Source organism: Centruroides vittatus, unplaced genomic scaffold, assembly GCF_030686945.1.
Source record: "Centruroides vittatus isolate TY-2023 unplaced genomic scaffold, ASM3068694v2 contig_341, whole genome shotgun sequence".
Taxonomy (NCBI): Eukaryota; Metazoa; Arthropoda; class Arachnida; order Scorpiones; family Buthidae; genus Centruroides; species Centruroides vittatus.
Genome location: NW_027122166.1, coordinates 2726606 through 2739713, shown reverse-complemented (window position 1 = coordinate 2739713; position 13108 = coordinate 2726606). Strand labels below are relative to the sequence as shown.

Below are 13108 nucleotides of genomic sequence, written 5' to 3'. Positions count from 1 at the left end.
ACACATTTAACTACATGTTTGAGTACTTTCATTTTAGAAATAGTAAATTAATGAAACAATTTAATTATTAAAAACACGTGGTTTACATAATATGAAATTAGCTAAAATTGGCTATGATGATGTCATCATTTAATCAGTATCTTTTCACCCAAATACCAAAAATTTATTTTTTTGTTTCCAACATAAAACCTATTGTTATGTGAATATTTTGAAAGTATTTTAAAAGTTTGTTGTTATTATTTTCCATCTACTTTTGATGTTTCTTTAAAATATAATTATTATTGCCTATTGGACTATATCACTTTAAACTTTTCTGTTAAAGTAATTCTTTTAGAACATTCTGTATCATTTGAGAGGGACTTTTTCACATTCACAAATATTTTGGAATGTAAATACGATGGAACAAATTTATGCAAAGATATGTAAATAAAACAAGATCTATTAACAAAACCAAGAGAAAAAAAAAAACAATGAAATTTGTTGACATTTAAACAGAAGTAAATATTCAATGTATACAGTCACTAACTAACAAAGACATATGCAGTTTTTGAACCTGTTTGATGTTTATGTGGTGCAGGATTAACCAATAGACAAATGTCTAGTGCCTGTAATTTGGAGGGCCTGGCCAAAGTACAGAATTTTTCTGTTTTAAAGCAAGTTAAACATTTCAGAAATTTAATAAGACATGAAAGGCTAAGAGCAAGAAATGCTTGCTATTAAAAAAGATACTCTCAAATGGCTAGATTGCAAAGGTATTATTGATCAATTTTCTGAAATGAAAATCTGAAAATGAAAAATTTTAATTTTTTAAAGGCTGATTAATGATTACAATTATATATGTTTTTATATATTTTCATTACACCAGAAACTCTTTTATTATACAATTATTATTGTATTAGTGTTTGTATTCTGTATTATTAATAAAAATTTTAAGTGACATTATTTAAAATTTCTTTAGAAGAAACTTATTTAAATGGGACCCTAATTTACATTTTGTGTAGGGCCCACTAGAGGCTTAATCCAGCACTGTGTTTATGCAAGATAAACTGAACACAGTCAGATACATCAGCTAGTATATTATATTTGTGGTAGTAGTATGGCTTGAATTCTGTGCTATTATGTATTCTGAAGGAAGTTCATTCACAACTGAAGACCTGATATGGGAATTACCATAATCTGCAGGTGGTTTAGGAAATAGAGACATTTCTAGAAAATGTACTGTCAATATCATCCATAATCACAAATAGCAGAATAGGAAAGAAACTCCAATAAACACCTATCCTTAAAAAAGTCAGGACAGTAGGCATTTGTTGTGAAAGCAAAGGCATAAATCAGATACAATAAGCTCATCATGAGTCCTCTAGGAATCCTTACACCTAAACATATCCTGCTATACTAGTTGTTGGATTTTGCAATGGAAAGGTTTTAGCTACTGCAAAATATTGACAAAACTTCCTGTGAGTCTAAGGCAGAAGCAGAAACATATGTAGAGTTCACTCTGCACCATCTCTGCAAGTCTCAATTTTAATATGGATTTTTAGTGTGAATGTTCTGCACTGATTTTTAGTGTGAATGTTCAATGTGAATGTTCTGCACTGATCTATGAAGTCCAAAACTAAATGTCATAGAAAATATCTGGAATCTTTTAGAAGTGCAGATATACTAAGATCAACAGTACAGTTACAGTGCAACCACTATAAAGAAATAATTGATAATATTAATATAACTGCTACAAATTTCAACAAAGCTTTGATCAAAGACCCATGTAAATCTGCATTAAATGACTTCTTGAAGTAGCAGAGAAGCATGGAAATCAGACAGTGAAAAGCCAGACCTTCATTCTTGTTTTTAACATGATGTGCATTTGATTCTTTGGCGGTACACTTTAAGTCAATATTAAAATCTTAAATTTAATAAAAACTGTATAACAGAATTTCAAACAAACTGTCTCTGTCTTTTCATACTATTAGATCCCAAAACCTCAATACTCATGAGTGTGGCACATTAAATGCCAGATTGAAGTGCCAAATGATAGAAAACATTTTGGCCAGAAGTGTAATATTTTTAATCTAATTATATTGCAAATGAGTAATTTTAACAAATTATTTGATAGATCAATTTTCTTCATAATTATGTGCCATACATTTCTTTCTTTTGAAATTCTTTAGTTTGTTCTCTTTCATTTGGACATATTTAAATGAAAATTATACAAATTTAATAATAATAGTAAAAATAATAATACTTTGTGTTCACGAGCATCCTGCTTTGCTAACAAAGCATGATTGACTTGCATGACAATCCAATCAAATAATGCACTATAAAGACATTTAGCCATGGCATCTCTTGTTGCAATGGCCTAGAATAAAAATAAAAGTAAATTAAATTCAAAGTAAAAATAATTAATTATTTAAAGTACTAAAAATCTTACTTCTGGCATTTTGTAATGGAAAATTAAAGTTTCTCCTCTCGTCTTAACATGTTTGCAAGTCAGGGCAGAATTTAAAGTTTCTTCTTTTACCTGAAAACAGTTATACAGTTGTATTGAGGTATATTTTTTTTAGTTTTATTATAAAGTAATAAAATAATTAAAAACAAAAAATTCTGGTAACTATATATTTCATAAAATTTTATAGAATTTTTTCTTTATATTATTTTATGAATATTAAATAATACATTAATTCATATTTCTTTATTATTTTGTTATAACTCCATTATAAGTGACAACCAAAAAGAGGAAAAAAGTCAGTCCATCATAAGACATCTGTTGAGGATATTCTTAAATCTTAAGTCTGATCTAGAGATCAGACTTAAATCTTGAGTCTAATCAAGATTCGACTTGAGTCTAATCAAAAGACTAATGAAAAACATGTCAGTTTTCTTATGATTCTTACTTAAGAAAGCTGAACGATATCAGATTTCAAAAAAAAGAAAAACTAAAATAATTAAATTTGTTAGAGCAAAATAGCTCAGATATTAGTTTGTTTTTCCCCAAAAGTACTAAAAGTTGTCTACGTATACTAATATAATTTCAAGTTAATCTAAAATCCGAAAAAAATCATTTAACACTTTCACTTGATACTTGTTCAGAACCTTAATCATCTCTGATAAAATATTTGGTAGACAAAGTAAATATAATTACTTCTAAAACAGCAATATACTCAATTAAATTAAAGAAATGGAAAGAATAAATGAATTTATATCTTTTCTACCTCCCAAAATATTTATTAAATTAGTAAATACTTTAAACAATGTTTCATTATTCTATATTAAACAAAAGCAACTTAAACTTAACCTACAATTTGTGGAAAGTGAAGTTAAAAAAATATTTATTTAAATTTTATAACTTACCCCAAGTAACTGAGAAATAATGCTAACTGTTGTGGGATTATTTATAACAACAACTTCATCACTATAATAATTGGATTTCTGGGAACAAAATATATATTCTTTTAATTACTATTATTAACAAATATATTAATCTTAAATTATTAATATAAATAAACTTGTGTGTTTCTTAAATTATACAATTTTACTGATATTTTTAACATTCAATTTAGTTAATGCAGCATCTCTCAACCTTTTTAAACCCAAGGAGCAGTAAATGTCTGAAAAATTCTACAGACTACTAAATTATGTAGACCTATTTTTTTTTAACCTATGCAGGTATCAATATTTGGGACATATTGTGCCATTTATAACATAATAAATCTAAAATCACGTTTTGAATACATAAGGAAACATAATTAATTAAACTGGAAGTAAGCGAAAAGTGTGAAAGCCACAAATTTACGCATTTGACAGAACTTCCAATTTGTTGGAAATTGTAACAAATCTGACGGAAGAACGCGCCGGGTGAAGAATCAGATCATCATCACTGTTTTGATAAGAATCTAAAGGGAAAATTGACACGTAAGTGCTAACTCAGTGCTGTTGTGTCAACTTTTGATGGTCAGGTGACCCCCTTTCCCACGTTAAGGAGATAAAAAGCAAGAGTCGCCAGAACTCAAGGAGAGCGATTCAACGGGAAGTTATATCGGGACATCGTGTGCATCCCGTCTCCTGGGCCTCCATATGTCGGACTGGACCCAAGAAGAGAAGACACCCGTTGGAAGAACATCGACGACAATGACCCTTCCATACCACAAAGTTCGTCGAATCGACTCTCCGCTACACATAAGAGAGGTATTTAGGGGGCTAGAAACTTGTAAACTCTCTCCACAAGCAAACCATTAGAAATAGAACAAGCACACATTTCGCGAGCAACGTAGAACTAATGGATCTCCTCCCGATAGGAGTATTTGTTACTTGTATTTAATCACATATTTAACCGCATGTATTTAACCTGTATATCCTACCTTTAGTTACAGAATAAATGCTGTTATGTTAAGACCTGTCCCCTGTCAATCTAAGGACACTTGTCGACTTACCAACGCACCTCCCCACTCACATTTTGCCCTCCTGGCCATCCAAATCAACAACGAGATCGGGTTTCACCAACACATGCAGAGTAAGTGGTCAGCAAGGTTTTACCCAACCCTCTGCTTATCTCACAAAAGTGTTAAAAGTAAATCATCATTAAAGAAAGATTTAATCTTTATTAATTTAAGTCTGCTTGTGGACCATCTGTCCCATCATTGCAGACCACAGGTTGAAAAACTGATTTAATGTATAACAAATTATCAAGTATAATACATAAAAATTTATTTTATTTTTGATTTCATTAACATTTATGTTAATAGCACAAATATTTATAGCAGACCATTTTCAAAGTAAGCTTATCTTACATTGACCACACCATTTATCAAGGCAGTCCTAAAAGTCTTCTTTTGTGATGTGCAATGATTTTCATAATTGCGGTTTCCATATTCAGCAACCATAAGTCATTCTTGGTTAATGAATATCTAACCAAGAAGAATATAAAAATATTTTCTCAATTTCACTACTTCCTTAATCTTGGCCTGCAGACTTTAATCTGTTTCTAATACACAAGAAGTTAAACAATTGCAGTTCCAATCAACTAGAGATAGAAATCAACTGACAAGAACTTATAAACACATTAAAAAATAGCTTCCAGGCTGCTTTGACAAAAGGCATGGATACAGATAGAAATGTGTGGCTATAGTAGGAACTTGTTTTGAAAGTCATGTGGTGTAAGTGTGCTGTGCAATAAAACCTGTACCAAAAGTTGTTTATTTTTGACTATTACATTTAAAATTTGTTTCTCAAAATTATATACTTAAGTAATTAAAAATTACACATCAAAACAGATTATTTTCATAATACAGTAGAACCCTGATTATCCAAGATAATATGGTCCAATGCTATCCCAGATAACTGAAAACTTAATGAGCAGATTGTCACAGCTATTTTGAATTAAAACTTGCAAATATGAAAGATTTACATATGATGTGTCATTTTTTAATGCCTCTTTACCTTAATGAATTTAATCATATATAAGAATGATTTTTCCAACATTTATTATATATATAAACTATTAATACCGTATTTTCACAGAATGACCAGCATGCTGCATAAAAACAGGGTTGACCAGCATGACAGAAACCTCAGGGTTACTGGCATGCTGGTTAAACTGCAACTAAAATATAAAATTAATCATATTTAACAAAACTAGTTGTTAATTAAACATTAAACGAAAACATTCTTCTGCATACAATAAAATAACAACATTCTAATTTGACTGACTTAAAATCAGGAAGAGAGTTAGTTAATTGTTTCATTGTCTTTTACAAGACAATGAAACAATTAACTAACAACTAACTGACATTAACTGTAATAGTAGTAGTAGTTAGTCAATGTGGGCTACACAGACCATCTAGCCCAACCTTAAAAATAACACCATCCTCTCAAATTTCACACAAAGCCAATGTTAATTGGTGTAAGCTGAGATAATTTATAGCCAGTTTCTTAAATTTAATATGTTTATTTTTTCATTTTTGATCAAATAACAATAAAATACACACAAAAGCCCTTTTAGAATTCCAAGAGTATTTTATGTCCTTAGAAAAAAGACAAAATGAAGACATTAAACATATAATTGTAGTATTTGATGAAATTCTGACAGTATAGTTTTAAAATAAAAACTCATTAATTTTTACATGATGTAACTCATTCTTTTCTTTAATGTGCTCTGTAGAGAGGGATGTATAACCTCACTTAAACCAGCATGCCAGCTTTCACCATATGGAAATATCTGATTTCCTGGTCTACCTCAAATAGACTGGCATGCTGGTCATTCCCTGAAAATACAGTATATGTAAACTATTATTTATATATAAATAATATTTTCACTATTGATTTATATTCTTATATTTTTGAAAAGTATAGAATTAGCATCATCTTTATATTATATAAACAAAGCTATCTCTCTTTAAAATTTGTAAATAATCATTTTCTTTACCTTACTAAATTCCACATTTCCAAGATGTAATACAGCTGACAAAATCCCAATTATAAATTACATTTTAATAGAAATGGTTTGTCTTACATTAAAGTTAAATGATAAAAAGTAACAAAAAGAAATTTTGTAATACATGTCATCATTCAAGCTTTCTTCAAAAAGTCCTTGGAATATTTTGTTTTATAGTAGTTCTTCCTTTCTTTGTCTCAACATTCTGCAATCATTTCAGCATCAGCTTTGTTCCTACTCTCTCTAACCTGTACACACTGTAAAGATCATTTTCCCCCCATTCCATTGTAGGTTTAGCCAGGCCCACATTAGGGGGAAACTGGGTGGTGATAAACTGAAACTGACATATCCAGGACAGACCACTCATCAAAAATTCCTGGGGTTTTCTAACCACCAGGTCCCCAGAGCAATAGGCAGATGTCTTAATTTCCTTGATAATTCAGTCACCAAGTATCAGCTATAAGATTAAAAGTATTACAGTATTTGTATGCTCCATGCATTTCACAGCAAAGCTTTCATGAATTAGAAGAAAAGTAGCACATTCACTTACAGATTTGCCTTGGATAGTGTGGAACCACAGTTAATCATGGTTCTACTATATATAAAGTTCAAATATTTTTGAAACTAAAAATATAAATTATATAATGAAAATATTTTGTTAAAAAAATTTTACTTTAAAACATTGAATTCTAAAAACAAGTGGATATTTTCACTATTGATTTATATTCTTATATTTTTGAAAAGTATAGAATTAGCATCATCTTTATATTATATAAACAAAGCTATCTCTCTTTAAAATTTGTAAATAATCATTTTCTTTACCTTACTAAATTCCACATTTCCAAGATGTAATACAGCTGACAAAATCCCAAGCAGTCTAAAAAAATATTAAATAAAAAATAATTTTAAAAATTTATTATAAATAAAAAAAATTACACATATATCGTCACAAATATAGTAATTAGATTAATATCAAATAATGTTTAAAATAAATAAAGTTTCTAATATAAAAATATACATTTATTAAAAAATATTTATCTTGAATGAAAAATTAAGAGGTGGTTTTAAATTAACATATTAAAAACTTACAACTAATAAATTTAAACAGAGTTGGAAAAACTGAAAATTTTGGCATTTTGACATTTTTAATTACATTAAAACCCCGCTTAACACTGCCTCGCTTAATGTCAATTTGATATAACACTGTCTAATCAAACCTAAAAAAAGCTCAAAATTTATACTGATTTTAATTATTGCAGCATTTCATTGATTTGTACATTATACAATTATTTACAAACATGAACCAATCAGCAAAAGGTGGCAAAAAAGGTGTACTTTCTTTAAATTTTTGTTTGTTTGGTGCAATTTTGGAAAAAATATAACATTGTAGTTGCCATAAGAAATATCGACTTCGCTTGGCAAGAATTAACTGATAAATGCAAATGCGTGAACAGAATGTGGAAGAAGTTATGGCTGAAGGTATCCAAGAATTCTCAACAAGAAGCATGACTAGGAAATGTATATAAGCAGGATATTGAGGAGTTACAGGTTTCTGGCGAGAGCCTTACCAACGATGACCTTCAAGAACTGGGAGAACAAGGAATTCATGCAGAACTGAAAAATAGAGATTCTGAAAACAAAGACCCAAACAATTTCTCTACAGATTTCCTTAGTAAAAGTTTGGTAACAATAATCAAAATCATTGATCAAATTGTAGTGAATGATCCAGATTTTGAAAGGAGTGCAAAAACAAGACGAGGTGTTTTGGATGCCATCTTCTGCTGCCGACATGTGCTTAAGGAAAGAAAAAAGTGACAAATGAAACTTCACAACTTTATTGCAAAAAAAAAATTTTAGAAAAGTCAGGACTTTCATCACAAAAAATGAACTTTACATTTCTGTGTGCATATGTTAATGTGTCATTTAACATATATTATTATGCAAAGTAATATAAAAAATAACCTAAAATTAAAGTATAATCTGTTTATTTTTGGTTGCGTGTTCCACCTATCCCTATTTTCTCTATGTTAAAATGATCTTGTTTAACTCTGTTTCGCTTAGTGCTTTGTCATCTAGGAACGCATCTCCCCGCGTTAAGCGGGGTCTTACTGTATTAATATTTTAATAATTTTTTACTGATTTTAATTTTCTTCTTTAAAAAACAGCCCTCAAAATTAAAATACTTTTAAAAACATTAATTAAAATTAACACAATTAAAAAGATATCATAAAGAGGAACTTAATACAATCTACTAACAATTTAAAATTTATCAGAATACCATGCATTTTTAAAAATTCCTTAAAAGAAGTATCAAAAATAATGTTTTGTATTACTAATTTTAAAAATTCAATATGAATTATCTTTTATTGAATGCATTAATAGTTTTAGATGGATCATTCAATATGATAAAAGAAATAAATCAAATTTTTATGTATTAATGAATATAAAAAATCAGAAATCATAATAGTACAAACAGTTTTATAAAAATTAGTGTATTGTTGATATATTTAACGAATTTAACATAAATTTGTGTTTAAAATACTTTAACACAATTTAACAATAAAATGAAACATTCGTATGACAATCACCAAAACCATGGTTGATTGCAACACAGTGGAACCTCGCTTAACGAGCACCTTGCACAACGAGCAAAACAAATTCTAAAAATTTGCCTCGCTTAACAAGCAATGTTTCGCATAACGAATGACGAGGAGAGGGGAAGTCCCGAATTGTGCGCATGCGGCATGTTACATCAGTTTGCGTTTAGCACTCATTCCGCTAGTATCTTACTGTCGCTTGTGATCACATATTTTTCCAAACTTTTGTTCACGCATATTACTTATAAACATCAACAACCATAGCCTGTTATATAATAAACACGCCAAATGATATGCCAAATTCTTGGGTCATTAAATTTAGGATGTGGCTATTTATACATACAGTATGTATACTCGATTGACTATTTAACCCTTTTAAAGCCATGATGTAAAAATGACAGTTTTAATGTTATTTATAATTTAAGATATCCTAATTATATTCGATTATATAATTCATTTCCGTGAGTTACTCTGCACGAACGGCCATTTTGTTCTGTACATTTTGACCAAAACAAACTCAAACACTTTTTTCACACAAAGAAATATAGGTTAATGTTACCTATGGTAGCAAACATGGCAACTCATCTCTGAAACAGTGGAGATGCACGTTCTAACCTAATCTAACCTATTCTAGTAAATTACCCTTATTCTAATATTTTGGCAATAATTATGGTAATTTATTAGAATAGGTTATGTTAGGTTAGAACGTTAGTCCGCACTGTTTCAGAGATGAGCCGCCATGTTCGCTACCATAGGTAACATTAACCAAAATGTATAATAATGTATGTATATGTATAAATATGTTTTCTACCATAATGATCTAATAGCAATTCATTAACAGTGGCTGCTTCTGATGATGATGCTTTGGACTTATTGGACTTAGTGAATATTAATTAATTATACTAGTTGTGATGCTGCACCCACAAATGTCTTTTTGGATGCATCCCTGTTGGTGAGAAAATGTCAATTAATCCAGCAAATTGTATGTTGAAATCTGGATTGTCTTTTGTGTTTACAATCAATTGTTCGCTATTTTTGGTTAATGAAAATTAAAAACTAGAAAAAATTAAAAACAGTTTTCTTTTGAACTAAATTTCTTGTAACAGTTGACAAAAATGGAGCCTGCTGCGATCGTCTGACATATAGAATGTATAGTAGAAATATATAGTAAAATATAGTAGAATATGTATAGTATAAGTATAATAAGTATATGTATAAGTAGCCAATTGCATATACATACTGTATGTATAAATAGCCACATCCTTAAATTTAACGACCGATTCCAAATTAAATTTTAGAAATGTCTGAATTAAAAATTAACTGTTTATAATTATTAAATTTAATACGAGATGGAAACATAACTGCCAACCTCTAGTCAAATTAATTTCTAATATTTAATTCATTGGCATGTCGTTTGGAGTGTTTATCAAACATATTAGCTGTGATTTTTTTTTTGTTCCTGCAAATCAAATTCCCATTCCAGGATGGTTCATTCCACACAAGAAAAGATGGTGATGATGATTCACACTCCTTAACAGTGTATATTGTGCAATTTTTTTTGAATAAACATTATACATAAAACATTTGAGTATTTTTTCGGCATGGAACACATTATCATATTTTACATTAATTTCTATGAAAAAAATTGTTTCGCTTAACAAGTGTTTCACATTACAAGTAAGACTCTGGAATGAATTATGCTCGTTAAGCAAGGTTCCACTGTACATGCTACAAATAATCAGGACTGGGAAGTTGGTGTTGGTGTCAGTAAAAAATTTGCTGACTATATTTCATAATAATTTTTACTTTCCTTATTATGTAATAGGTAAATTATGGTAAATCAGTCAAATTTTGAACCCATGATTTTTTCATTTATCAACATTTTGACATTCCATAAGCCTAAAAAACTGAAATCTGTGTGTTTGATGTGTGTGTGTGTTGATGTCTATTTTGCAATTATAACTCAGGATTGGATAAACAAAATTCTAAACCTTTACAGATAAATTTATATTGTAATTTTTTGTCGTCTTTTCAATATAGAAAATACTATAGCTACAAATCCTTTAATCATCATTACACCACAAGTGTATTGCTAGTTAGTAAATTTATGCAATGAATTATATGTTGATGATGAAATGGTGGATAATATATACTATTTATAAATACTAAGGAGATGGTGTCTGAATTAGCAAGCTGAAAAATAACTTTGGAATCAGGGAAAATCAAATTTCCATCCTACAAATAATATGAGTAATTAGATGATAATAGATCAATTTTTATTTGGTAAAATTTACTAAATGTTAATTTAATATCTTATCATATGGATTTGTAAAATATGTTGAACTTAGAAACATTAATTGCAATATAACAGTGAGCTATTATTTGAACAATATATCCAATACAGTGTTAATAAATTAAATCAATAAAAATGTGAAAATTTTGTTAATGTAATCAATTAAACATTTGTTCAAACACAACCAACAACAGACTTATCATACTAGCCCAGCAATTCCCAAAGTGTGCACTATGGCTCCTGTGAATAGATGAATATCCTTATCTTAAGTATGTGTTTTATTTATTCTTTACTTAACGTTCTGTTTAATTTAAAATAATATTGGCTATTTCGCAAATTGTACTTGTTATAATTTGACATAGGGCATCTTGGAAAAAATTTGGACTTAGCAAGGGTGCCACAAATCAAAAAAACTACTGTACCACTGTACTAGCATATGTTTATCCAACAATTAAACTTAGAAACCTGCAAAAGATCAGTATGCAATTCAACAACAAAAAACAATGTTGCTGTCCTCAGTTGCACAACCTTTTTCTTTTGTCGTTGAAATGCACACTCGTCTCTTGCATGTCACTAGATTTAATTGCTGAATAAACACAGGCTTGTATATGATGTCTGTTATTGGTTGTGTTTGAACCAAATGTTTAATTGATTATCTAAAATACAGACAAAAGGCATTTGATATTTGAATATATATCATACTAGCTGAATATTAATTTGTCTGTTTTGAAAATGTTCTTGTAAAGATCAGTTCTGAAAGCTAATAACTAATTGACTTTTTAATTATTGTAGAAATCACTTTATCACTAGTATGTCAGATGTTTCCAGTCTGTTGTAATGTCAGAGAGGTTCACCTCAAAGACAAGATCTCAAAGTCAATTAATTGAATGCTTTACCTCAAAAAGTTCAATTAATTGTCTGTTCATTTTACAGAATGTTTTTTTTTTATGTCAAAGCTTTTGAATTGAAGGTTTTGTTTAAAGATGGTAATGTGGAATTTTTTTCAGATCAGTAGGCCTAACAATAAATAAATGTTACACTAACATACACATTATAATTATTTAAACATCTAAAATTTTAAATACGTTAAGTTTTTATATCAACACCAAAACTATTGTTATAGGTGTGTGTGTGTGTGTGTGTTTTTGTGTGTGTGATTAACAATCATTACAAATAATATAATTAACAATCAAATTTTTTAAAAGAAATAAAAATAAAATAATGTTCAGATACTAACCCTTTTTGTTTGTCTGGTGTAAATCCAACCATTTCCATTGACTGTTTAAGTCTATTGAATTCATATGCTTCATCAACTCCTTCCACTTTAAAACAATCACTCTGAAAATTTTACAAAATTATATATGAGTTTTTTAATCCTAAATTAGCTTTTAAACAAAAAGTAACTTAATAAATACTATGCTATAATTTAATATAAATATAAAAACTACATATAATCTATGACAATTTTAATTAAACAATTCTTTGTAATAAAACATAAAACTTACCTGATTAAGATAGTAATAGTCTTTAGCCTGATGTAAATGAAATAAATTTCTTTCAGCATCATTTGCTCCTTCCAGCATATAGTAAAATACATGATAATTTCGTTCATTTTTAGACTGAGATATAATTCTTGATTTTTCAAGTAAATATTTTTGAACCAAAGCTCTAAAAGTAATAATAGTAAGAAATTTTTTAAATAAATATTTATACAAATATAACTATTATAACTACAAACATTTATTAATTTTTGAAGGAGCCTATTTATTAAACTTCTTGTTTAACTTTTAT

At 28.7% G+C, this 13108-nt stretch overlaps 1 protein-coding gene across 2 annotated transcripts in view; it reads right to left on the bottom strand.

Moving 5' to 3' along the window:
- Positions 1-13108, bottom strand: part of LOC136974087 (unconventional myosin-IXb-like) — a 99663-nt gene that overhangs the window by 49147 nt on the left and 37408 nt on the right. For both annotated transcript variants that reach the window (XM_067268878.1, XM_067268879.1), the window contains exons 4-9: positions 12823-12985; positions 12555-12655; positions 7250-7304; positions 3349-3426; positions 2429-2518; positions 2243-2356 (exon numbers count right to left, since the gene is read on the bottom strand). In XM_067268878.1, the coding sequence (XP_067124979.1) occupies positions 2243-2356; positions 2429-2518; positions 3349-3426; positions 7250-7304; positions 12555-12655; positions 12823-12985 (601 nt within the window). The remainder of the gene's footprint in view (positions 1-2242; positions 2357-2428; positions 2519-3348; positions 3427-7249; positions 7305-12554; positions 12656-12822; positions 12986-13108) is intronic.